General features: G+C 39.7%; 2 protein-coding genes across 2 annotated transcripts; one reads left to right on the top strand and one right to left on the bottom strand.

Moving 5' to 3' along the window:
- Positions 1–249: 249 nt before the first annotated feature.
- On the top strand, positions 250–11,290 carry nuf2 (UF2 component of NDC80 kinetochore complex). Its single transcript, XM_008410358.3, has 13 exons — positions 250–467; positions 2,256–2,330; positions 2,450–2,526; positions 2,712–2,773; positions 5,445–5,542; positions 6,386–6,459; positions 7,131–7,224; positions 7,313–7,375; positions 7,460–7,597; positions 8,116–8,256; positions 8,689–8,864; positions 8,946–9,081; positions 10,399–11,290. The coding sequence occupies exons 1-13, from the start codon at positions 345–347 to the stop codon at positions 10,489–10,491; spliced, it is 1,350 nt and encodes a 449-aa protein (XP_008408580.1). The 5' UTR covers positions 250–344; the 3' UTR covers positions 10,492–11,290.
- cfap57 (cilia and flagella associated protein 57) lies at positions 10,910–27,412 on the bottom strand. The gene is made up of 21 exons (XM_008410359.3): positions 23,620–27,412; positions 21,996–22,309; positions 21,665–21,924; positions 20,183–20,357; positions 19,389–19,541; positions 19,048–19,187; positions 18,475–18,640; positions 18,270–18,383; positions 17,966–18,178; positions 17,705–17,878; positions 16,765–16,926; positions 16,458–16,613; positions 14,745–14,838; positions 14,465–14,655; positions 14,197–14,370; positions 13,939–14,097; positions 13,638–13,781; positions 12,931–13,047; positions 12,371–12,505; positions 12,132–12,266; positions 10,910–11,135 (listed from the first exon to the last, which is right to left on the bottom strand). Exons 1-21 carry the CDS (start codon positions 23,774–23,776, stop codon positions 10,968–10,970), a joined length of 3,501 nt encoding a protein of 1,166 aa, XP_008408581.2. The 5' UTR covers positions 23,777–27,412; the 3' UTR covers positions 10,910–10,967.
- Between the last annotated feature and the right edge of the window lie 95 nt (positions 27,413–27,507).

Here is a 27,507-nt window from a genome sequence, read left to right as displayed (position 1 = left end):
TTATTTTGTAACTGTCATACCACAAGGAAATTTTGGACGGAATGTTTCAACTTAGACTATGTCATTGTGATACAGAAAGCAGAACACAAAGAAAAAAAAACTAAAGCAGCAATAGGGATATACAATAAATTCTTTAAGACATTGTCACTTGCACAATAGGATCTTTTTTTTTTTCTTCCGTCATGCGGTCCACACTTCTTACCTGTAGGAGGCAGTAATGTGTCTTTCTCTTGTTTGCCGACCGCCAACACATTAAAGAAGAAGGAGGAGGAGTTTATAAAATAGAAGGCGCCAATATTGTACTGCCAGCGGAGTGACAGTTGATTTAGATTTTTTTTTAAGCGATGGCTGAAATCACCTTTCCCCTCCAAAATGTGGACTCTATTGTTAATTTCTACCGCAATGAGGTTCTAACCGGCCAGGAGGCCAAACAGTTCACTAAAGGAGACCTGACCCCGGTTCCCAGGGTAAACTGAAAGCTTTATTATTAACATTGCTGTCTGACTCTGAGCGGAGACGGAGCTGTGAACTAAAGTTAACAAGCTGCAGACAAGTTGGTTTGAATCTCAATATTTGACGGTCGTCTTTCGTACCGGGTTGTGCAACAACGCGTTTACCCCGACTCTGAAAACTGTGGTTTGGTGGGACCACTGAAACACATTTCGACTCGTTTGAAACGTTTTGCACAAAACAATAGCTTCTTTTTGGGTCCTTGGGTCATGTGACTCAAATCAAAGCCGAATTGTGGTACAACGTTAGCTTGACCGTTGCCTTCTTGCACAATTTCGCTCGATTCAAATGTCTATTTACAGCTTAGTCTGTGCTTTCTTCCATTGACTTGGATTCCTCCGGTAGAATTTCAACTCTGTAATACAGACCAGACCTTTCCTGCCCGCAGCCATCACCGTCTACAATAACTTTTTAATTAAATGAGTTACAGCAGTTAATTTCCCCTTTGGGATCAATAAAGTATTTTTGATTTGGCTTGTATATGACGGTTGAGGAGAGACAAATATGACCGAATTCAAGTTTGGAGTTTCTTCAAACCTCCATCTCTTTTTAATAAGCTGTGACTACTATTCGGAGGATGGCAGATTTATTGCACTTCAAGTTTTTCTTGAAGTGCAATATTTCAATGATTATTTGCTCTAAAAACAAATATCCAAACATGTATGACTTAAAAGGGGATCAAAGTAAAAGTTAATTCAACTTTTACTTTGAGTCAACTTTATAAACTGTGAGTTTCTGGTTTATACAGTTTTTTGTTGGTTTCTTCCATAGTTCTAACATGTTACAAGCAACACAGAACCCCTTGCTGTATTGTTTGGCTACCTGATTGTTTCACTTGCTGAACTCTCTAAGTGGCAGACTGTGACTGGTAAATAAATGAAATCTATGACCACCCATTGGCATACAGAACTCCCTAAAACCTACGTATTTATACATGGAACACCTGCGTCCCAAACTGAAATTCCGTGACTAAAGAAATTACTAACAATTCATTCTAAATAACTGAAATTAAGCAAAAATTCTAATTATAAATCAACCAGAAACTAAACAAATTAATAAAATAAACAAAATGATCTAAAGTCCAAGATTTAACTGACAGTAGAGAAATGGCTCAAACTTGTCTTAATTGCTTATTTTGTTTTCTTGTATTTAGATGCCAGGGTGGTACTGCCATTTTGAAATTGTTGAGCTCGGCCCAAACTCTATTCCTATGATGCGTACTCTGTTTTTGTCTTTATTTTATTGTGTCCGTTTCTGCCCTCAAAGAATTTCCTTTAGGGGGACAATAAAGTATAACAGTATCTTGAGTTTTTTTTTATTTTTTATCCCACTAAAAATACCTTTTAGTGGGCTCGGTTTTATAGAGTCAGTTAACAATAGTCACTCCGCTGTTGCCAACTCGACGACTTTCTTGCTATATTTTTAGACAAGAAAAAATTGGTATTGGCTTAAGTCGGAACTGGCAGGTCAGGCTTTTTTAAAGATTAGTAATCAATGATCATTAATCGGTACAACCCTGCTTATAAGCTAAATTGATTGAAGTAGACATCTGTATCGTAGGTCTATCTCATTCTGGACAACAGAGTCCAAATGAAACAGAATTCTGTTTCATTCGGCTCCCTAAAGTCAGGAAGAGCAGAGGACAAAGCTGCAGCATAGATCTGGTTAGGCATGGTCCGTTATGGTACCAATTCAGGTTTCAGCTCCTCAGAATCCAGTGTTTTTCTGGTTCTTTGTATTTACAGCCAGAAGCAGTTCAGACGCTGTACATGAGAATCCTGCATCTCCTGTACCGCTTCAGGCCTGAGTTCAACTCCATGGTGAGACCTCCGTTTTACCCGTAAACATTTTATTACGTGCTGCTTCCATTTTCTATGTAGCGGAAACTTAAGTATTTCACCCCGAGTCACGGCTACGTATTTGCTTTGTTTACCAACAGGTTCCCCTTTTGGAGAACATCCAGGATCCAGGCTACTATGAGGGTGTTACTGCCATAATGAGTGTCTACACACGCATGTGGGATTTATTTTCTTTATAATTTGTCAAATTTAAACACCTATGTGTCAGTGCAGAAACTAGGACATGATGTTGCTAACATGCTTGAAGTGTAAATTTATGAAATGGCTGAGCAGTTGGCTCCACTTGTCTAAGAACTCACACATGATTCTTAAAATATGATTTTTTTTTGGTGGTTTTTTTAGGAGGCAGTTTCTGCCATTGTGCCTGGTGTACGATTTTTCATTGAATGACCTTCTGGCTCCAAGTAAGTATGTCTTTCTGCACATTCCTATTCTCTTCCATAACTACAAATTAGGAAAACATGCATTATGTTTTAATGTTGATAAATGTTGCGTTAATGATGTAACTTGTGATAAGTGATCAAATAAGTTCAAGACTTCCCCCAGAAAGTTTGCCAAGTGTTACAGCAGCCCATCTTGTTTCTGTGTTAGAAATGTTGTAAGTTGGTAGGAAATATGAAAATATGATTAGGTATTGTCAATAATGTCTTCCAATAACTTAATGACCCAATTCCGATTTTTTTATTTCATTTATTTTTTTTGACATAATGCTACCTGTATTTGATCTCTTCATGACAGTCTGAACAACACAGGTCGGATTCTTTTCAAATGTGACCCAGGCCATTTGGGTGTCCGATTCAAATGCGACCTAAAGTCCAGGACGCATTCATCTGACCTGAACATCACTGATACTCGACAAATGTCATTATTCTGCTTCCTGATACGAGCAAATGGGAAGAAAACCAACAATCATGACTGACTGTAATGGGGGTTAAGTTGTTAATAAGCTGCTCAGGTCGGACAACAACTTCAAAATCATAAGATCCTCCACTGTTAGAATCCATGTTTACTTCTGCAAACACTGAGCACTTCTTCTTTTTATAGCGGTTAACAAAACACTGAGAACGCTGACTGACGTTATCGCTCCCTTTTACTGCGCATGCAGGACACTTTCAGGTCGTTTGCCCTGTTCACACAGGAGATCACATACAAGTCGCATATGTTTGGAAGTACAAACGGCCACGGCAAAAAAAAAAAAAGATTTGACAAAAATCGGACTTGGGTCACTTCAGGCTGCAGTGTGAACGCAGACTTTGGCACCAACTATAGTCTTAAAAAGGGGTGGGAGGAAATACAATAAATTCTAATTAATTATTTGCACTTTACATTCTAAGGAAGTAATTAGCCAGTGTATGTTAAAATAAAGTACGGTCACATTTAAGTATAAAATTAATTAAAATAAATATTGCGTATTATGGACAATGATGAATACTTCTATGCTTAACTAAATATTCTTGAGGTACAATATTGTTTCCTGTGAAGAGAGCGGCGGCATCCTCTTTTTGATGGCAGCTGTACTACAACTAGGCCTGTCATAACAAATTTTGCTGAGCGATTAATTGTCTAAAAAAATTATTGCGATAAACGATATTGTTTCAAGACCTTTTGACACTGATTTAATGGAAATGACGTAATAATGCACGCGATTTCCTGCCATAGATACATACATTTTATTTTCAAAAGAACACAACACTGGAACTGAAACTAAATAAACAAAATAATCAAAAATAAAATGGATTCTCAGTCTCCATTAACAAAAAAACGTACTTTAATAAAAACTAAACAACATAAAGCCAAAGTGGAAATAAATACTACATTCAACCAAAAGAGTGCAGATTATGAAGTTTGTATACTATATTGGCCTTCAGTAATCACTAGATTTAAATAGAGAAGATGGGCGCATCTGACTACCTAATGTAATAGTTCATAATGCACGATTTCTTTGCCCCTACTTTCCCCTGATGATAATCTTACGTCGTTGGCCGTTCTAAGATTGTCACTGGTGATTTCGTAACCGATCATCCTGTAGTGTGATTTAGATCGTCGTGGCAGCTCCGATCTAAATCAGGGGTTTTCCCCAACTGGGAGCTTAACGCTGAATGTGACGGTAGCCAATCAGAAAGCGCGGATTCTCCTCTGCGCTTTCTGAGGGGAAATTATGGCGGAGAATGCCAAACAGCTGACACGGTGCAACCCGAAGTCCAGCGGACATCGGAGATGATATATGGAAACATTAATATTTATTCAACATTTCGTGCAAAGAATATAGAAATGAGAAGGAGAGGAGTTGAAGCCAAATTGCTACTGCAGTTGATGAACCCGGTAACTTTTACAGCTGTTCTTCGTTAACGTGACATAAATAGGTTATATTGATTTTCATTCAGTCAGGACTTTACGCTGACTTTAGCCACATGCGTCACAGGTAGATTCTAGTAAAGCATTGATTAATGCCTGATTTTAAAATTAGTTAACTGGACTTGTAGTCATGACTTTGTGCCCATGTGGCTGGACATCACGCGGCACGACGAACCCGATCGAACCGTTATACCTGGGATTTCTGTCGGCTAATGTGTCTCTCAGGTTTTGAAAATGGGCCGACAACTCTTAGTGTGCGCTGGGCATTACACTAAAGGAATGAGGATGGGAGGGTCGGTGGAGAGCACCGGAGTTGAGCCGTTTTTCATTCAGTGTGTCATCAACAGAAAGAAAAAAGGCAGTAAGAGACGATAATTAAAATGAGGTCAATAGGTTTAATTTATCGTGCGATTAATTGATTTATCGTTTATCACGACAGGCCTAACTACAACAGTAAAAAAAGGTCCAAGCAGACATTATTAGTTAATTGATTGGAACTAATTTTAACCTAACAATTGCAAGTTGATTAATTGTTTGCATCCCTAGTTTACAAAGAAAAAATCTTCATATAAAATATCAATGAGATTCAATGTAGCTGTAACAACAAAATGGGGAAAATTTCTAAAAGGTGATGTATCGTTTTGCAGGGGACTGTTTTCATGATTAATCTGGTGATAATGTTAGTCTTGACCCAAGGTGATCAAGATTTTTTTTCTCCAGAAAAACAGAAGACTCTGGTCATTCTGAGTGCCATCATGAACTTTCTTCACTTCAGGAAGGAGAGGATGGTGTTGATGCTGGAAAAACAGGCCAAATTTGTATGTTCCATCTGATCCGTAACACAAATAATCAATTTCATCCGTACAGAAACGATCTGTAATGCACTGTATTGATATTTGATGTGACAGACGGACATTAAGTAGTGCAGAGTGGTGATGTTACGAAGCAGATATATGGGTTTCAGGTTGTTTTTGATATTGTACAAGTGCTAATCTGAAAAGTGTGGCTTTCATTTTTTTGTTTCAGATCTGTTGGGTGAGTATTGGGGATGGGCAGCATGAGAAGTATATCACAATATTGTGTGGTAACTATTGCAGTAATAATAATGATAGTATATTTCAAAACATTTTTTGGTCTTTGGCAACAGATTGTATGAGTGGGACAGTACATCACTGCCACCAAATGGCCTACTTCAGGAAGCCAGCTGCATAAATTACCTAAATTTTCTTGCCGACTATGACACAATTACTTTATATTGTCATATTTTTAAAAAGGAAAGAAAAAAAAAAGTTAATACACACGTGCTTCTCACAGTGTCACGAAGTCCAGTCCTTGAATGTTACTGTCCAGAAGTTTTAAGATGCAGCTCTTCTCCAGCGCAGCAGAATGACATAAAATGACTCGTTAACATCCCTTTGCAGAGCTGAGTGACTGACTGGTGGTTAGGGAATTTATGTAAAAGTTTGAAAAGCTGTGCACATTTTCCATTCACTTTACAGTTTTAAACTACTTTGTGTTGCTCTGTCAGTCCAATCCAGGCTTTTAATAGCAACGTACGCCAGTTTAATTCAGATTTCTAACGATACTGAATCAACCCCAAAAGCTTTGGTCACAAGTAGTGCAATAAGTTGAAAATTTATGTTTGTTTCCCCTGTTGTTAGAGGGCGGACATGGACAAACTGCAGACATTCACCAGAGGCAACCAGGAAGCGGAGAAGAAGATTGAGCAGCTAACGTAAGTTTTCTCCTGAACATGTTCAGATCTTTTGGGGGGTTTGCTGTTACCAGCGCAGCGATTTTATTGCTATATTTACCAAAATGTAAAAACAACAAAAATATTGTATTGCAAGGTTTCGCTCAGAAAACTTGTTAAGCCTGGTGGTTGAGCGCTCGCCAGTCATTCATCCAGCGGCCTGTCATGTTTTAAAAATGTTTAAAGTTGACATGAAATTTGAAAATTATTATGCGCCGTCGGATGATTAATACCTGAACACCAACTAAAAAATCTTAAATAAACAATGCGAAGCCTGGTGGCCCACCAGGCTTATAGTGGGGGAAACTGGTATCAGCCAAAGTTGGAGACAGCAGACGTCTTAAAGACTGATAATCGGCAATTGGCCAGAAAACAGCTAATCTGAAGTATTGAAAAAAGAACGTTTGAATTTCAGTAAAAGTATTTGTAAGTACATTTGAATATTTAACAAACCGTATGAATATAGTTAAAATAAAAACCGGAGAGCAAGTCGATGCCGTCCAATCGTTGTCTTCTATGTAAAAGGCAAAGAACGTTCCAACATAAACACAAGCTGCTAGTCGTTGCGTTTGAAACTGTATTGAAAAATCCTTGAAAAAAAACCTCAAACAGGAACAGTGTGACGTGTTCTGATCCGTCTCATCCTGACCCAGGACCATCCCACCAGAGCAGCAGGCCGAGGCAGACGAGCTGGCCGCCGCTCTCTCTGAGCTGCAGGCCACCACCGTGCATGAATACCAGGAAGTGGTAGGCGCTGACACGGACACACACAGCCGAAGTTGTGATGTGTGAGTGTGTGTTCAATTAAAGTCTGACACTGTCGTTTTCCTTTCAGAACATCAAAAACGATAACATTGCAGAGTGGAAAACCAAAATAGCAGAGAAGACGCAGAAGCTGGTATGTGATCCAGACTCGTATGTCTAAGCTCGTAGAGTCTGCCGTGTCATTAAACGCGTACGTGTGCGCCTGTTCGTCTTTCAGTCCCAAACGAAGGTGGACGTCAGTAACCTGAAAGACGACATCACCAAACTCAAGTCTCAGATCGTGGAGTCTCCAGAGGAGCTGAAGAGCCAGATGGAGAAGATGAAGGAAGCTGCGAAGAAAATCAAGAACTCCATAGTAAGTAGGAAAGTGTTTGGTCTGCAGATGTAACTCGATCTTTCCTGCGTTGCGCTGGTTACTAGTTGAAGGATTAAACCGTCTTGGAGGACAGTTCTCCGTTTATTCTGACGAACGACAAACGGAAAACGAAGTCATCGGCCGCCTACACCAAATCCTGCACAAAATAAAAGTTTGTAACAATCTAAACGCTATGAATCTATGAGCTGGATGTATTTGGGTGAAAAATAACCAACTTCTGTAGGACAATGTTACAAAAGGTTGTGGCCTAAGAGCACAAATGACTGGCCGAAACAATACCACAGAAGAAGAAATAAAGATGAGGGGCGCCTGATCTTAATGTCACATCATAGCAGTTTCTGAAGTGTTTAGTCAAGTATACGAACAATCTGAGTAACAGAAGACATTTTGTGTAATTATAATAACATAGCAATACAACCCTGATACATAATCAGAGCCAATATGTTGGGATTTCTCGCACACCTGTTTGATTTTTTTCTTTTTTTTTAAACTTTCAGGCAGAAACAGACGAGTATGTGGTGGAGATGCAGAACAGGGTGCAGAGTGTGGCCCACACTGAGGCTGAGCTCCAGCAGATTAACGGCCTGCTGCAGGACCTGGAGAGCAGCATGAACAACACCAGGCTGCGTCAGGAAGAGGTACGTTCAACTCTCACATCCACCTGGGTGTCGGGTTTCAAATCCCTAAACTTCCATCTCTTTCAGAGATGATCTATCTGACTGAGCTATCGTTGGGTGTGTGGATGTTCGAAGCTAGAAGAGACGCCTGCGGCCAGAAGACGATTCTACAAAATAAACGCCACACGTTTCATATTTTTATTTGTAAAGACATTTTTCCATTCACTTAACAATTATTTAGTCACTTTTTAGTTGCTCTTCTGGATGAAACTCCAACAAGATCCAAGCGATCACCGGAGAGTAGTTTGTGGTTGTGGCATAACAAAATATGAACAGAACAGCTGTCAGAGTGTGGAAATGTGACCTCATGTTCACTGTAGAACACACACAGTAGAAATTGGTAAAGGGGAAACGATATTTAAATTTTTCTTTTTTTATGTTGCATGTTAACAGTACCAGGAGCTGTTGGTTCAAAGCGAGAAGATGCAAAAGGAGCTGAAAAGTCTGTGCAGTGAGGAGGTCCAGCTGAAGAGGGCTCTGGGCATGAAGCTGGATAAGGAGTGCAAACAGAACATCCGCAGGCAGAAAAAGAGGGAGACGACGGAACAGCATGTCCAAGAAGTGTTGGGGTACCGACTCAAACGTCACGACCCGTAGAATTAACCTGAGCAAAGCATTCGTTTGACAACCTAACACCGGCTGTTCTCCAGGCAGTGCAACCAAATCCACCAGAAACGCGAGGAGATGGCAGATAAGATCCAAGCGATCACTGGAGAGACCCGTCAGGTGAAGGCCAAGATCAAGAGCCTGAGAGACGTCTGCAACAAAGAGACAGAGAAGGCCCAGGTATGTTGATGATGGGGGTACCTCTGATGGTTTAAGGGGGAATCCTTCGCGGGGCTCCAGAGCGCAACCAAATTTCTCAGTGGCACTACTAAAAAAAAAGAAAAAAAGAAATGAGATCGCACCGGAACAGCCAGTCATTCCAGGAAATAACTAAAAAAACACGGAAAGTCTCCCTGCAGTCCAATGACACTCATTAGGCTCAAACCTAATGATTCTTCTAAACCAGTGGTTCTCAAACATTTTCATGCTGAGGATCTCTCTCACGGACCACCTGACTCGAAATTGGCCCCACAAAAATACATAAAATATACAATCTGAAATGAAAATCAGTCTTTTAACTCACTTTGTTCATTCATGCTATTTAGTAAATACAGCAGGACACAACAAAATCATCATGAACACGTGTTCTCCCAGCATTCTGAGTTATTTACAGAGTCTGTAAGTGTGGATTTTATCGGTATTTCATCGGTATCTTCAGTTTTTCTTTGGAGTGACCAGATTTTAATCAATTTGTCCATTGTTATTTTTTAGCACAATCCTTTGCTAAACCCACTGTAGCTCGCACTTTCAGCTCACGTCATTGCAAATAAAGGGCCGTTTACATCCAGTACCTGGCTGACCACTAGGGGGCGAGTGCTGCAGTCAGACAGAAGTACGTCGAGCTGAATCTCCTTCGTTGGAAGTCCAAAGCTTCTGCAGTTTCGGAGGAAACTAGAAATTGGATCAAACAAACTAGGAAGAACTGTTAAAGTTCTCGAGTTCTGTTATGCACTCCTCTGAGTGAGATTGTTATATCAGGGGTGTCCAAACTTTTTATCACATGGGTCAAAAGTACTCCCAGGCAAAAACAAAAAACCTTTAACAAAAAAAGTCGTAATTTAAAAACATAATTTAACTTTTAGTTAATTGCTTAACGATTTACCGTTAAGCAATTAACAGTAATATTTGGGTTTTGGGTTAGAAAAGTACTTATAGTTGCACTTACAGATTCTTTAATCTTGAGATGTTTAAATTTCACCTATTTGAAGCACTTTAAACACTTTTTCAGTAAGATACCCGTTTTATACAATTGTGCTTCAAACACAACTTAGTTTGACAAATTAATCGTTTACAAGTCATGTTCCTTTTTCTGTACAGGGATTATTTTCTCAAAGCAAACTTGTAAAGTTATCCTGTTAAATGTGATGCAGTTGAAAATGTGGGTGTGCCTGACTTGACTGTTGAATCTAACAAAGAAAAATGTTGGTAAAAAACAAAAAAAGTTTGAGAACTTGGCTTAGAGCCCTGCTTCATGGTGGAACATGTTCCTGTTTCCAGGCGCTGTTTGACACCCTGTCAACATCATTGGATGGTCTCCACAAGAGGATCGAGATGCACATTACAGACCTGAAACTTCACCAAGATGTCTAACTTTTCCATGTGTCTTAACTTTTTTTTTTCTTTCCATCTGTTGAGTTTTTTTAATTTAATCATCTTTGTAAGTCAACTTGACTGTCTGGTTGGCTGAGTAAAATAACTTCTGTCAACATTTTTTCTCCCACTTTCTTACACATTTTGGTAACACTATTTGAAGAGGTGTGACATAACATCTGTCAGAACATGATGGTGTTTTTATGAATGTTTGAGTTGTCATGAAATGTTTCATACGGTAAATGAAAAGTTGCATTAAAACTTGTATTGTCATTATTTACAGCATGACACTTCATGACGACTCCTTCAGTTTCCTGACGGTGCCATGTCAGTCTTATGCACAACTCTTCATTAAAGTGTTCCCCAAATTTTTAGAAGTTGAAGTACAAGGTAGACAACGTAGATTTTACCTTAAAAAAAAAAAAAAAAGATTTTTATTCTACGTAAATGTTAATATCCTCTAAACAAGGAGGGGCTCAGTTGATTCCACCTTGTAAAGTTTCTTCTTCACCTCCTTTGTTTTGAAGTGGGATGTGACCTGGACCATTGAAGGTGGTTTTGCTGAACTTTGCTTTCTCCTTGCTCCGCTCGGTGTGCAGCGCCTTACGGAGCTCGTTGATTTCGGTAACAAGAGCCACATTGTCCTGCAGAGAACAAAGACATTAGCAGCTGATATGTTGAAAGTCAGTCTCATCCACTTCGCATGTTTATCCATATACGTTTTGTCTTAAGAGTTTGGAATGTGATTTTAGCCCTTTGTTAAGCGTATTGCTAAAAATAAACATTGCTTTTGAACAAATTGAATCGTCAACCAAGGATGTGTTCTTGCCAAATGTGAGGGGGGGGGAAAGAGTATTTCTAGGCTTATTTATCCTGTATATACATTAGGAATACACAACTTACAATTTAATCTGGTAATCAGATGGATATTTTTTTTTATCATAAAATACTATCAGAAAATGTAATTAAATCAGTTTGACAATTAAATTACTGAATGAATGCCACTTAAAAATAGGCTTCTGTCATTTTTAACAAATCAATATGTCTTATGGTTCCATATTCCAAGCAAGATAATCTGTGGGGAGTTGACTCCCTTCTTGGAGAGGAAAAAAAGCTGTCTGGTGAATCATTATGCGCTAAATCTTTAAATATACGAGTGACGTAAAAAAAAAGGGATAAAGTCATTTGCTAGTAATTATCAAGACTGCTTAGCGGGGGTGAATCCAGGAAGTATTTAAAGAGGGCTGGATGGGGGCCAGTGATCAAGAAATTCAGAAAACTGCCAGATTTTGTAATTTTATTTATATGAATAACTAAAATTCAGATCTTTACAATGCCAAATTTAGCACATAAATGTATATTTTGCTCTGTAAGACAATGCAATTTTTAAATATCAAATGATGTTTTGATCTATTCTTTTTACCAAATACCTTTTTACTACAAAGTAATGTATTTTTGCTTTTACTTGAGTAAATGTATATTGAAGTAGTTCTGTTCTTGAAACTCTTGGGTCCTCCACCCACCTCCGCATCAGAGCCACCAAGAATTTCTTTCACCAGCCGCTACTGAGACCAGACCTTCCTAAAACGCCTCACGCAATAGACATGGGGGAAACACTGGTCTTTGATTGTAGTCTTTACCTTCATCATCCTGGTGTAGACATCCTCGTGATTCTTAGCAGATTTGACCAGCTTCTTCTCAAGACCGCTAACAGTCATCTCCAGTTGACTACATTGGGAGCACACACCCTCATCAACTGCAATGATCCTCTTTGGCTAGAAAAAAAAGCAAAAAACAGATTGTCTCGCGCAGGGTCATCCAATCTCATCGATGCTGTCAACAACATGCATCAAACTAACACTCGACAATCGGCTCTTACACTCTCTGTGCCTGAGGCGTATCGGCTGTATATCATCAAAATGTTGTCTTTCAGTTTCCTGGGATCCTGGATGAGGGAGACACAAACCTGGAGGTCTGACCTGACCCGCTCAAGAAGCGTAGTCAAATCCTGCACCTGTACAAAGGAAGTCGTCAGACGTAAAAACTTCCCCGACCATTTTCAGCTTCAGCAACATTAGAGAAAAAAATAGAGCCATCTTCCACTTTCATATTAATATCTTGAATTCAGACTGCTGTCGAGCATTGGCTACCTTCTGGATTGGGTGCCTTTCTTTTTTAAAACAAACTATTTTGGATTTAAAATAAAAACAAAATGAACCAGGTTTTTATATCCTTGTGGGGTCCTATTTCTGTCTACATTGTGGGGTTGTGGGGACCTTTTCTTGGTCCCCATAGGGGAGAATGCTGCTTTTTTTTGTTATAAGTGGTTTGTGATGCTTAGGGGTAAGGTAAGAGTTGAGCTGTTGAAGATGAATGGAAGTCAACGTAAAGTCTCCTCAAGACATGAAATCATGACTGTGTGTGTGTGCGTGCGCTGACCTTTTGCATCTCCTTTTGGATTTCTTTGTCTTTGGTTCTCAGTCTGAGCCTCAGTTCAGATATGGTGACCTTCAGACGATTGCCGCTCCTAGTGATCATCATGAGCTCCTCCTTAAGCTGTTGAACAGGGATTATCAATTGTCTTTGACTTGGCATGTTTTGTTCATACAAGGATAGAGAGACGCCTGTACACTTGATTTTGATCACATCGTTTATGGACAATAACTCAATAATCAGGCAAACGTTTGGACTGCAATAACACACGACAATTATGGCCACTCTGAGTGTGACGGTGTCAATGTTATCAATACATGTCTAACGCCAACAACAAAACCCAGGATTGCAAAGTGTTCAGTTAGTTAGAAATGAGTAGTTCCCCTTTCTTTGCACAACTAAAACAAAAAACGTGAAAGACAAAAAAATCAACCCTTAAATCCATTGTGTGTCTTTTTTCAAAGTCAACTAAAATAAATGAGTTAAAACAGCAGCATGTCTTTTGTAGATGCATGCAGGAAAAACAAAATGGCAGATCATGCTGAGGGTTTCTTTAATCATGTTGGCGTTGACTACTTCCATTGAAATAAAAAAGAGAATCAAATGGCTTTTCAATAAAGAAGACTCAGTTCTATCTAATAAAAAGAACAAATTCAGGATGAAACTCCTGGAGCCTGGAGCCAATCTAGAATTTTCCGAGCCCTCTCACGTACCTTTTCTATCGTTTCTGCTTTTTTGTTTATGTCTTCCTGTTGTGGCTTGATCTGCCTCTTCATGTCCTTCAGCTTGAATTCCAAGACGACCTTCAACTTGAGCAGATCCTGGTTCATAGAATTCACGTTGTATATAACTGTGTCCTGCGTGAGAACGGGCGGAGGTGGACTGTTTACTGTGTTCCCACTACAGTCAGTTCCCCATTTACCCAAGGTCATTTAATTCTGTCTCTTCTTGGTGTATAAAACTAAACTTCTAATGTGAAACTAAAAGCACGGTGGGACGCTGCTCCTCGCTCACCTTTTCCTGGTTGGTCTTTCTATATTTAGCAACCTGTCTCTTCAGAACATCGATATCGGTCTCCAGAGTGCGGATGAACCCCGTCAGAGTCTGGCGCTCCTTCTTCATGGAGATCATGTCATCCAAGTGGTCATCGATCTGCGTCTGGAGACTGCGGATCTGCGTGACCGTCATTAAAAAGACGCTGTAATCTTTCTGGGCAACTGACACCAACAAAAGTAAACAAAATTTAAAGATAGCTTGAAAATCTTTGGTCACCTTTTGTGTCATATTGCCAGTGTTTCCCTTCAGCCTGGTGAAGGCCTCTTTCTCTGACTGGAGTTTCTTCTCGTACTTGTCTTTCATGGTGTCGATCTTCTGGTGCTCTTCCTCCGCTGCCTGCCTTATGGTTTCTTCATACTCTCGGATCCTTCGCTCAGCCTCCTCCTGAAACTGTGAATGAAATGAAATCGGTGAGAATTCAGAGGTGTCTCGATGACGCGAGCGGTCCCGGATTTCTGCTGCTTTCTTCCTCGGTCTTTCGGACCTTATTCATTTGTTCAGTCTTCACTTGCAGCTCGGCCTGGTACATCTGCGTGACCTCAGCCAGACTCTGGGTATGGTCCTTCTCTGCATGCGTCAACCGTGTCTCGTAGTCCTCCTGCATTTCTTTTAACTTCTGGAGAAGGTCGTCGTACTTTTCTTGCTCCGTAGTCAGCTTGGAGTTGTAAAATGTTTCTGTGTGGGATTAAAAATATTCATAAACTTCCCTTTGAGCTTATAAAGAAGGCATCGGATAGGCAGGGATGTCGCCCCTATTGTCCTACCTAGATACGTCAAGTCTTCGCAGTGTTTCACTTCAATTTCTGCAGAATTCTGCTGGGTTTCTTCTTCACACAGCTCTATTTCCGCACTCAGGACCTACAAATGTAAGAGTTTCAAAGAAGTTTTTTGAATCACAAGGATTTTTGGAATCTAGTTATTCCGGTATTGTACTATTACTTTTTTTTTTTTTTTTTATCACAATCAGAGATGAAGTTGGATACTTTTCATTGAATGTTTTTACCATTATGTACTTGCAAAACTCTTCATACCTCTTGAGCGTTTTCACACTTTTGTCACTTTACAACCAGAAAACTCAAAGGCATATTACTAGGCAAAACAACACCAAATACAACATAATTGTAAACAGACGGAATATGTTTCGTTTTTCTATAGTCACATTTTTGTTCAGAAGGGACTCGATTTACAGGAAGTTTGACAGGGCTGAATTCAGAGCAACCCTGCGAGAAATATTGTAAAGACATGAGACTTTGGTTTTGATCTGCTAGAGTGGCAAAGAGCAGCTCCTCCAACGATTTAGTCAAGGAGCAGACATAAATACAGTTGACATTTTGTGGAAGGACTTCATTTAATCTGAGCTTCAGATGACTGTCTATAATAGACAATATGTGATAGATTGTCCTTCTATCTAATAAGTATTCACCGATTTATCGGCCAGCCTATTTATCAGCATACATTTCCTTAATTTTGGGAGATTATGTGAAGCCGATCTTATCTACCTTAGCAAAGGTCTAAAAATCAACCTCTGTCCTCTTCTGAGAGGTTTATCTGTTAGCCCCGCCCACCAGGTCATGTCTGCATGTTTGCTGTTAATAGTCACTCCACTGTTGCCAGCTCAGCAACTTTCTTTCTATACTTACCGACATGTCAAACAAAAAAAAAAAAATTGGTATCGGGAAAATCAGAATCAGCAGGTCAGGCTTTTTAAAGATCGGTAATCAGGGATCAGCTAGAGAACTGCAATCGGTGCAGCGCTGCTCTCTAAAGTAACTAATGTTACATCAAACACTGATTAAAAAAGCTCTACAAATGAAATTTAGTTGCTTAGCATTATGTGCTGCTGTAAGCAGAACAGTCTAAAATTAAGCTTCCTTGCTATGACCAAGAGTTTTTCCAGTTTTTCCATACTGTTATTATATATATATATATATATATATATATATATATATACATGTTTTCACCTCTCGCCCATGGCGATGGTAATGGCGAACCAACCGGACATTGTGGTGGTGGATAAAGAACAGAGGAAAGCCGTTGTGGTGGATGTAGCAATACCAAGTGACTACAACATCAGGAAAAAGGAGCATGAGAAATTGGAGAAATACCAGGGCCTCAGGGAGGAACTGGAAAAGACCTGGAAGGTGAAGACCACAGTGGTGCCTGTGGTCATTGGGGCCCTCGGGGCAGACAGTCACCCCCAAACTGGAGCAGTGGCTCAAACAGATCCCAGGAACAACATCAGACATCTCAGTCCAGAAATGTGCAGTTCTAGGCACAGCCAAGATACTGCGCAGAACCCTCAAGCTCCCAGGCCTCTGGTAGAGGACCCGAGCTCAGAGGATGAAACAGACCACCCGCGGAGGGTGAGAAGGGAATTTTTATATATATATATATATATATATATATATATATATATATATATATATATATATATATATATAAGCAGATGCACACATGTCTGACTGACAGCAGCAGACCTGCTGTGTTCTTGTCAGAGACTTGATTTCCTCCATGAACTTGTTTGACACTTGTTGGAGCTCCTCTTTGTAGTTCATGTCTTTCAGGCGGAGTTGGTATTCATTCTCCATGTGCAGCTCCTCCAGATGCATCTTCAGCTCCAACAAGTTGTGAGCCTGAAACACACACACCAAGAAAGTGCCAACCAATTAAAGTAAACTCCACAAATATTTGGCCAAAAATGTTTCCATATCCAGTTAGAATAATGCTAGATGCTAGTTCACGGTTCCAAAATGTGCATATTAGAGGTCCAACTTCCCAACAGACCCTTTCCTCCAGGTCCGCCTTTGTAACAAGAATCTCTTCGGTGTGAACAATCTGCCTGTTGCTCCTCAGACTTCGACCCTTTTCATCGATGATTTTGGATATCAACAGGCAGCCATCTTCGGACGCCGTCAGCAGGAACTGATCGTCGTACGTTATCACCATCTGTGGACATTCGTCGGCGGCATTAGTAACACATTACATGACAGATGAAATGGTCAATTATTTCCATTTAAAAATTGATATTTTAACTGACATTAGAATCTAGATTTTTTTTTTTTTTACATTAAAATTTGAATTAAAATAGTTTTTGTTCCAAAGGCTGAATTATATTGACTGTGATTCTATTTATAAAAGTACTAAAGAGGATGAAAAAGGGGGTGAATACTGTCTACCACCTAAGTGAAACTGACCCCGTCCCTCCACCTTCTTCAGTTCAGACAAAATTGGTGTCAAACGTTGTTTGTGCCTCTATCACCTTAAAGATATTTAGAAATGTTTCCAGAGGTCATGAAAGGTCAATCAAGCCCCACATCTTCTTCAAATTGGATAAAATTGGTGTCGGCAAAAAAAAAATATGTTTGCTTCTTTGGCTTTGAAGATATTAAAGTTTAAAGGTAATTTTGATTTAGTAAAAGTGGGGAGGCTGGATGACCTTTAAAGTTTCATTAATATCTTAAAGCAGCACAAATCAAAACATTTTCTGCACAAACGTAGTTTAGTTGATTGACAACTTTTGTCTGATTTGAAGAAGGTGCAGGAGAGATCTGGCTGACCTTTCATGACCTCTGGAAACATTTCTTACTATGTTTAAAGTGATAGCGGCACAAATGAACATTTTTGCTGCACTAACGCAGCACAAATGTTTGACACCAACTGTGTCTGATTTGAAGAAGGTGGAAGGGGGAGGGCAACTTCTCTCAGGCTGTGTTTGGACTCTCACCTTGGTGACGGGGCTGCAGTGAGCCTGCTGTGTGATCCACTCCTTCTGATCGGGTAAGGGGTATTTAACGGCTCTAACGGTTCCGCCGGTGGTACCGGTGAAGACGACCCTTCCGGACTGAGACACGGCAAGAGCGGTGTGAGCCACCACATCAGCGGGAACCTCCCTCAGCACCTGTGGAGTCAATTTCAAATCACTTTTATTTCACACTCTCCAAAGTTTGCGTTAAAGAAATGTTGCTGTAGCTGTTCTCCTCCTGGCCTGGCAGTCCTGTATCTCCCTCAGGATGAGGTCCGTTCCTACAGCCAGGACGGTCTTGTAGTCCCAGGAGAAAGTAGCGCCGTAGTAGCTGCAGGCCTGGAGCACAGTCTCACACTCCAGCTTCCCGGTGTGGGTGTTCCACTCGTACACGGCGCCATCCGTCCCACAAGACACCAAGCGGCTGTCGTCGAAGCTCCACTCAACAGTTCGCACCTGATCAGCGAGAAAAACCGGCGACTGGATCAGTCCCGCGTTTTGGCTTTGGATCCGACGGCCAGCCGTCTGTTCGTCAGCATCAACTCACCTTCCCAAAGTGGCCGTTTAGATTGAGAATGTTCTCAAACGAGGTGAAAGAGTAGATGTGAATAATGTTTCCGTCGACGGCCGCAAACCTGTGGCCACCGTGGCTGAAGGCACACTGGAAGGATGAGAAGGAAGCAGGTTGAAACAGGATGCACGCGGGAAGCCGCAGGTTTCAGGGTCACTGTTCGCAGAGCGAGTACAATCACCTCTCTGCAGCCGGGCAGCTCAAACTCTTTAAAGGTAGAGATGTTGTTGATGAACAGGTTCATCAGCCGGAGTTTGTCTGAAAAGCCCACCAGCACAAAGAGGCCCGTGGGATGCAAAGCCACACTGAACGCCTTCTGTTGGAACTCTTTGTACAACTCCAACTCTCTTTTGGAGAAAAAAAAGACATTATGTGTTGACTGTCTATAATAAATATTGTAAATGGACTGTCAGCAATATTTAATATTTGTTAAATATTGTAGATATATAAATGATAAACCAATTTATCCTTTTATGCACTTCACCACGCACCATGTTTTTCATATTAGTTATCAGAAGAAACTGATTTTTACTGTTGCATAATAATAATACAGCAAAATAAATTAAATTTGTGGTTGGAAAATAACAAAATGTAGAAAAGCTTAAAGAATGTGAACTGTTATAAACCCCCACTAGGCTTATTTACTTTTTTTTTTTCACCATGAACTGCAGGAGTTAGCTGTCATTCCGAACCTGCCTGAAACAATGAGGTCACAAGAAGAAAAGGAAACAAGGAACATTGCAGAAAGTCCTACTTCGTCTCGTAATTCCAGATCCGTACGGAGCAATCCAAAGAGCTTGTGGCCATGAAGGGCTTACGGATGCAGATGGACAAACCGGTGATGGAGTCAGAGTGGAAGGGCTGGGACAAAAAGTCAAAATGCAGTTGTTCCTCCTGATGGACAGAGCACAGCTTACATCAACTTCAAAAATGTTTAAATCGACACCTTTAATAAATAAAAAGATAGTAAGACATCTAAGCTTTTGCAAAACTGGACTTTTGAACTGGAGGACTCGCTCCACACAAAAGCAGGTCGAAGTCATAAAGCTGCAAAGTATGAACTTTTGATCTGTTAGGCTGTGCTAATAGCAGCACCCTCTTCATTTCAGCAGATGAAAGATTAATGCTGTACAGTTGGCCTCGGTCTGTGCTGACAGCCAGCGTCTCCTCTGCAGGACTCATGCATATGGTGTCTATCTCCTGACACTGGGCTGGAGCTGAGCCACTGCTGGCTGGAGCTAGGAGAATCTGGCACAAAACAAAAAAACTCATAAAAATGCGATATCCATAGACCTGGTGAATATTATCCTATATGCATAGTCATAGTTACATTCACTCAGTTACTCAGTTACTTGAGTAACTTTTTGGAAAAAAAATGGTACTTTTACTATGCTGTACTTTTTACTTTTACTTGAGTAATTTTATTATTAACTATTTCTGCTCTGGATAATGTGGATTCTCTACCCACTGAATGAAGAACAAACACGTTTTAACCAAAGACTCACCAGACACAGACACACAGCTGGAGTTTCTGTTAAAGTTTTGTAAGTTTTTTATTGAGAGAAACTGATTTGGAAACATTTTCTTTTGCCTGATTGTTATTTTTGTTACTGATATTAATTAAAACTCCAAAATTTCCACATAACTTCATATTTTGGTTCATCTGATGATGCAATTTTTAAATATTAAATGATTGACGTTTTGATCAGTTACTCAGTACTCGAGTAGACTTTGTTACCAAATACTTTTTTTACTCTTGAGTAATTTCTTGGATGGCTCCTTTTTACTAATATGTTGAAGTAATGTGATTCTAAGTTGAGCATATTTTTTGCGTACTCTGCCCACCTCTGGCTGTCAGATATATAAAAATTCACAACTGGAACGTTTACCTGTATCTCTCTGCTTTTCCTGTAGACGTCCAGCTCTATCTGTTCAAACAGAGAGACTGTGCCCGGACCGGAGGAGCACACAAAACCCTTGGAGTAGGACAGGACGGCGGTGATGCAACACTTGGCCACGCCTTCTGTCACATTCCCTGCTTTGATTCGTCTCACTTCCAGGTTCCTGTGCAGTGAACCAAAAGCATTACGGGCAAGTTGTGTGCTGTCTCTAAGAATACATTTTAGAGAAATAACAGATTCAATGGCAAGAGTTCCTGGCTAAAACCAGAAAAATATGCAGTTTGTTTCAATATCTCAAAATATCTAAATAAAAACACAATAAACCGATTGCTACTAACGGTGAGGAGGAATGGTGTCTTCCAAATAGAATAGAATAGAATAGAATAGAATAGAATGTATTTTATTGTCAATACAAGTGTACAACAAAATTATAAGTCCTTTAATTTGGAAAGAAACAATGTCGGTTTCTTTACGGATATGTTGGAAACCATTCATGTAATCCAAAAAAAATTATATGCCAACGAATCGGAAAAGACTGAAAACTGTCATACAAGTTATGTTTGTCATAACGTAGCTGAAGGCATAATTATCTCATCCTGAATGTCAATAAAACAATAGTTTGGGTCCCGTCCTCGGTTCTGGTGCCGTATGTCTTTCCCACCTTCTCTCTACTGTCAAATAAAGTTCATCGGCACCAAAAAATTCCTTAAAAAGGATCTTTTTTTTAAAAAGAAACAGAAAGAAACAAACAAAAAAAAAGTTTTGAAAAACAAAAAAAGTTAGAATATGGCGCTGATTGCAAATTATGTCAAACTACTAAGCCAGGAACAGTGCGCCGTAATCCTGTGTAGTGAAAGAGTATAAGTCAAATCGTTTTCTCCACAGCGATAAAAAAATGACAAAGTCAGATCACAGGGGGTTTTATTTCAGAGATGCTGTTGTTGTACGGGTTTCTGCATGAGCTGCTTCATGGACTTATTGCTTAGTGTGTTTTGGGAGAAATCGTCTGTGTGTTTAACAGCTGATTTTGTTTGTGATCAGCTGTTTTAGATTATGAATATGTACAGATTAATGTCCAGCAATAGTTGTTTGCCAGCCACAAAAAAACTCAAGATGAAGAACTGTTTTATATGCCACAGCGTTGTGACAGTGCTGCTCACAGCGAGACAGGATATCTTATCGGTTCACAGGCTTTTCTGAATTGATATTTCAATGGAATAATGAATCAATATTTTTACCTAAACCGATTTCTGAGCGGGAAACTTGGCAAAATAGGCCCAGATAACTTTAGAGCTAGCGAGCACTAGCTACCACAGAGATCGAAGAGCGAATAAGACAAAACATAAATGGAAAAAAAAAAAAAAGCTCTTTTTTTTCTGAAAATATTTACAACCTAAACTTTATTCATCACACTTAGGCAAAAATTCCACATCACAAAGTAAAAAGTATAATTCAATTCTCCAATCTGACCTCTCAGTCTGGCCCTGTGCAGGTTCAGAGGACATCTTGATCTCCCTCCTCACGTCACCGGACTCAGACACCAGCAGCCTTCCTGTGTCTGTCCCTGCTATGACTCGGCCTTCTGACACCCAGGTGTGACACAGGAAGTTGATTGACTCCACCTTTGCAATGCTGTTCTGTTTCAGGTTGCCTTCTGAGTACCGAAACAGCTTGAACACGCCTTTGCCACTCACACAGACGTGCATGTTGTTGTGAGGACTGAAGCTGATCTGGCAAGACAAAAAAAAAAGAAAATAGCATCCCAGCACTCCATGTATGAATGAAGGTGTGACTGGCTCACCTGTGAAATGGGATTATTAGAGTTGGTTGTCTTCACTGTTGCCAAGACTTTGTTTTTCTCCCAACTCCAGAAGATCAACAACCACTCTGGGGCTCCACTTTGACCGACAAGATACTTGGAATCAGGAGAGAAAGCCATGCACAAGAACTCTTGAACTAGAAAATCTCCTGCAGTTAGAACTTTTTTCTTTATGCCGTGTTCCTGATGAAGGTCAAACACGGTGATGGAGACCTCCTCAGCCTTCTCTGACACTGCCAAGTAGCGCTGGTTTGGACTTAGAGCCAAAGCACGTAGGCCAAGGCTTCCCTCTAAACCTGAAGGGGCACACAGAAAACACAAACCAGTAAATAACATTTATTGCATGTGAAGCATAGAATTTACTTTACGGTTCACTGATTGTATGTAAGGTGTGTGTGTAACTACACACACAGATTAACCTAATGTATATCCACTTGCCTACAGCCAGGTCACTTGACCCCTTGACCAGAATGAATTGATTTTGTGTATGATTTTATTGTTATGGTCAAAATTGCTGAATTATACGTTGCCTGTTCAAATACAAGATAGAAGAGAAATGTGAGACAGTGACTGTGGCCTCACACACACACACACACACACACACACACACACACACACACACGCACACACCCATACACACACACACACACACACACACACACACAGGTTAGAGCCGACAGCTGTCTCTATTTACACTGCCAACATATTACCAGAGGTGAGCAGAAGATTGCACTCTAGTAAGAGTAGCAATACTTTAACATATTTTTACACAAGTAAAAAGCAGCCATCTAACAAATTACTAAAATAAGAGGTAAAAAAGTATTTTGTAAAAGGTTTACTTAACTACTGAGTCACTAATCCGATTATCAATCATTTAATATTCAAAAATTACATAATCAGACGGACCAAAATATAAACTTAAGTGGAAATTTTGGGTATTTTAAGGCAAAAAATGACAATAATTCACATAAGTAACAAAAAAATAACAAAAGAAGGCAACTTTTTTCCAAAGCTGTTTGAAACTTTAACAAAAACTGCAGGTGTGTCTGTGTCTGGCGAATTTTTTAATTTTTGTTTATTCTTCATTTAGTGAATACAGAATCCAAACATTTTACTCGTCCTAATAAAATCACTCTAGTAAAAGTAAAAAGCACAGCGTAGTAAAAAGTACTTAAAAGTACTTTTTTTTCAAATGTAAGTAACTACAGTTACTTCCTAACTGCATATTTGCCAACAGCCAAGTGTAGTGGTAACATTTAATCTGGCTCATAAACATACTACTAGGCTTTCATTTTCACTGCTAATGTGCTGTGAAAATTCAAAAAAAAAGTGCAGGTTTTGTGGCGGAGATTAAATGAATTATTTATATGGACTTATTGAGGACTGATTCATTTTTCCATTTGATCAGATTTGCCTGGATTGTCTTTTTTCCCCACATTAAAATACATAATTTTGTATTTACTCAGGCTATTTTTGAATAAACAGAAATTTGACTGTGTTCAATCAAATATATCTGCTTGAACACAGCATGGTGAAATGATGCTCTACATATTAAAACGCAGAGGAATAAACATGAAGAAAAATCCCCCCCTCGGTCATAGCGTACCTGGAATGAAGTGCTGCCATCTTTTGACGGTGTTATGGATCACACAGCTGTTCCCGCTGGGGAACACCACCGTTTGCTCGTCAACAAAACACAAATTGTTCTTCACGCCTTTCCGGAGGCCGAAAATAAAATGGGGCTGAGATAACACGGTCGACATCGTGTTGAAAGCTGCGGACAAACTTTAGAAAGTGCAAAACTAGCAAACGGAGAGATGAAAGAGCACAACCTACAACCTGAAAGGTTTCCTCGTGCAGTTTGAGTCATGTTGCTATGCGACAGATCCCGCAATAACCTGAGAACAAATGTAGCTCCACGGTTCTAATTCTCATCGTCTGTATTTATTAGTTAGGCCTATGTACAGATATGTCAAAACTCAGGAATGTAACTATTTCTTTTTTCTTTTCTTATTTTTGCCTCTATATTTTTTTAAATGTCCTGTTGTCAAACTATGTTTTTCCCGCAGTGTACATATTTTTGGAGTACAAACCTGCTTTTTAGCTGTAATTTTCATGGAACTGTAGCGAAGAACATTTAAAATGTTTTAAAAGTTCAAGGGTTTTACTTGTAAAGACTCAATATTTTACAATGTTGTTCCTTGATTGCTTCAATTTAACCCCCAAAGCTTCGTTGCTTAATTGAAATTGACAACAACTTGTGTTTTTGAAAAACTGATTAAAGACTGAAGATTTTCCTGACACTGAAAGCTTTGGACGTGTGGTCAACATGTCCAAACTTTCATTTTCTACATATGAACCACGTCATCATTGGTTTTGCTTTGCTTTGATGATGATGCTGGAAAATACACAGTCTATTCAATAATTCCCAATTGTTAATGTTGAGAGTACTGTGCAAACAATATGTGACAGCCATAACAACAAAAATATTTTGAACTTAGAAAAATAAGGCAATGTAAAAACTGGTTAGTTTTGGTCTCAAAATTTTAGGTGAGTGTTTTTGTGCATGGTTGTTTGTCCTGTCTGTCTCTGTGTTGCCCTGCGACTGGTGACCTGTCCAGGGTCACCCTGCCTCTCCCCCGAAATGTCTGGAGATAGGCACCAGCACCCCTGCCAACCCCACTAGGGACAAAGGTGTAGAGATGGATGGATGGATGGATGGATGGATGGATGGATGGATGGATGGATGGATGGATGGATATTATGTCCTCCTCACCTGCCACAAACTGCAAAGTTTCTGAAAGAGGTTAAATCCTTGATTCCATAAGTATAACTGCGTCCTGGCGATTCCAACTTTTGATTCTCCTTTTAAGACGTGAAGACAAGCGTTCAAAAAATCTAAAAATGATTGTAAACCAAGCCTATTAGACCTCTTACACAATTTGCCTCTGAAACCTCTTTGGACAATAAAGGCTTGACCAAAATGCTGGTCAAGTCTTCGCTATTCTTCATCACTGCTACAAAATGTTCCAGACATTTGTTTTGCTGGACCTGCGGCATACTGTACCTTTACATTAGGTGAAGCTTGTCAGCAGATATATCTTTACAGTCCACAAGAGAGATGAAAGACGTCCTCCATTCATTACAGGTAATTGGGTCTCCGTTGAAAACAGTTGGCATTGGTCCTGGGATTCTGTTTAACGTTTTGAATAGCTCTGGCTAACTGGCAAGTCTCTGCAAGAGGTGCTTGAGAGACTTGAGGGTTTGAATAACTTGTTAGGATTTTTGGGGTTTGACACGTTCCTTTGTGGCATTAATGTCATGGCCAAGCCAGTAGGGGGTGTGCTTGTGCTGCATAGTGTCAATTTTATATTTCTAGTTTTCTTTAAGACATTTAAGACCCAAACCCACACTTAAAAGAGGACACAAACACAAAAACAAGAAAAAACCCCAACTACAATTTACAAAATTAATGATTTACTGATAACAAAACTGTACTAAATCAAAGTAAGTCCAACCTCAGACACATACATCAAGACTCCAAATAAAGAACCTAAAACTCTAAGGCCTCTAATAGGAGCGAGACATGAGGCTACACTGAATAAAACCCCAAACCAAAAACAAGGAAAAGAAAATCCAATGCAAGAAAACAAAAATGGGAAAAACAAAATTGGAAGAGAAGTTGCGAAGCTTAACAACAGTGAAGGCGCAAAACAGCAGGGTCTGACTACATGGCTGACGACGACGGCTCGCGTTACATTGGACACGTCACTGCTTTATTTTGCGTGTCGGATTTCAAAATGAAAGCGCAATGAGTCGTGAGAAGTTGTGGGTAGTTTGGCTATGAATCAGCAGAGGTAACAGCATCTGAGGGGAGCGTTTTTATTCAGCAGCAGCTGAAATGAAGCCAACTAAAAAAAAGAGAAAAACTTCCATTTGGGAATACTTTGAAATGAAACGCTCACAAGGTTCTGTAAATACAAATGAACCCCCATGTTTTGTTGATAAAAAAAAAATGTCTTTAAGGACCTCTGTGAACTTAAGTCAACTTTAAAATCTTTTCCATAAGAAAAAAAAGAGGAAACAATGATTAAGTGTGTAGAAACATCAACATTTAATCAACAATTTATCCAATAAATCGGACAAAATTAGCTTTTGTTGTGTTTTTAACGTAATCTCTGGTCGGCTTGTGGAGCGCAGGAGGTTGCCATGGCAACGGATGTGCTTAAATGACACAGAGAAAAAGAGAATAAAAATGTGCGAGTGGTTTTGAGTTGATCACCTGTTCAGGTTGTTTTACCTTTGCTGTGGCTCATTACAGCGGCTGTAGTTTCTGAACGAATAAACAACAAACTTGGACTAATTACCTCGTTCTTTGTGACTAACAAACATCAAACACGGTAAATATGTTTCATTAAGTAGGCTATTTAACAATTTAACAAACAAATGTCTGCGATAATTATGTGAAATTTAATTGTCTAATATATTAAAAAATAGTTTGGTGCTGTCGGGCTCAGAGTCTGAGAGGCTTTTCCTTTATCAAACAATTGTTTTTTTTGCCTCTTATTAAGTGGAAATATTAATGTTGAGATTTTCTCCAAAATATTAACCTTTCTCAACCTTTATAGCTCCACGGTTGAAAATGAGGCTCTAACATTCACAAATGACATTGAAATAAAATCCAGACCAACATCTGGTTTGAGGTGATTCCTCTGGAACCTGTTGGAGGAAAAATATCCCAACTTCAGAAGATGAGCTTTAACCTAACAGAGCTCTTTTGTTCCTCCTGTCAGTATGAGAGTCAGGGTGAGGAGGCGCCATGTTAGGAAGAGAAGTGGAAGCTGCAGTATCTTCAGAACAAACAGGTCATGATGCTGGGCTACTGATTATCCCTCTGTCTGGACACAGGACTAACAATACACTAGTGGAACAAGTCAGCGTCGGGCTGGGGAGCGGGCCAATTACCGGACCCCTAACGAATCACCAGGCCCCTTACGTGCATCAGCTGCTGGAAACGAAACTGAAACTGTTGACTTTAACATTAAATACACCTTTGTCAACAGGTGAGGGCGCACTTTTTCCGTCTATAATCAGACATTTAAGCGACTTGAAACCATTCCTCCCTCCCTGGCACCTCCAGACCCGGGCCCCCATCCGGCCCCCAGCCCCCCCTATAGCTCCGCGCCTGGACCAATATAACCAGCTTAAAAGCTAAAATTAATGGCTATACGCCAGACATGGAAAACTGGGATGACTTCATGCCATGATGTTCAGGATTTAGGTCTCATGGCATCTCAAGGTGTCAACATGAGGGAAATACAGCTTTATTTTGTAGCAATTCAAGAGCTATCGCTTCACAAAAAAATGAATCACACAGAAACTCCAAAGCACACAAAGAAGCATATATATATATATATATATATATATATATATATATATATATATATATATATATATATATATATATATATATATATATATATATATATATATA

Source organism: Poecilia reticulata, chromosome 5, assembly GCF_904066995.2.
Source record: "Poecilia reticulata chromosome 5, P_reticulata-male-v2, whole genome shotgun sequence".
Taxonomy (NCBI): Eukaryota; Metazoa; Chordata; class Actinopteri; order Cyprinodontiformes; family Poeciliidae; genus Poecilia; species Poecilia reticulata.
This window is presented reverse-complemented; position numbering and strand designations above follow the sequence as displayed.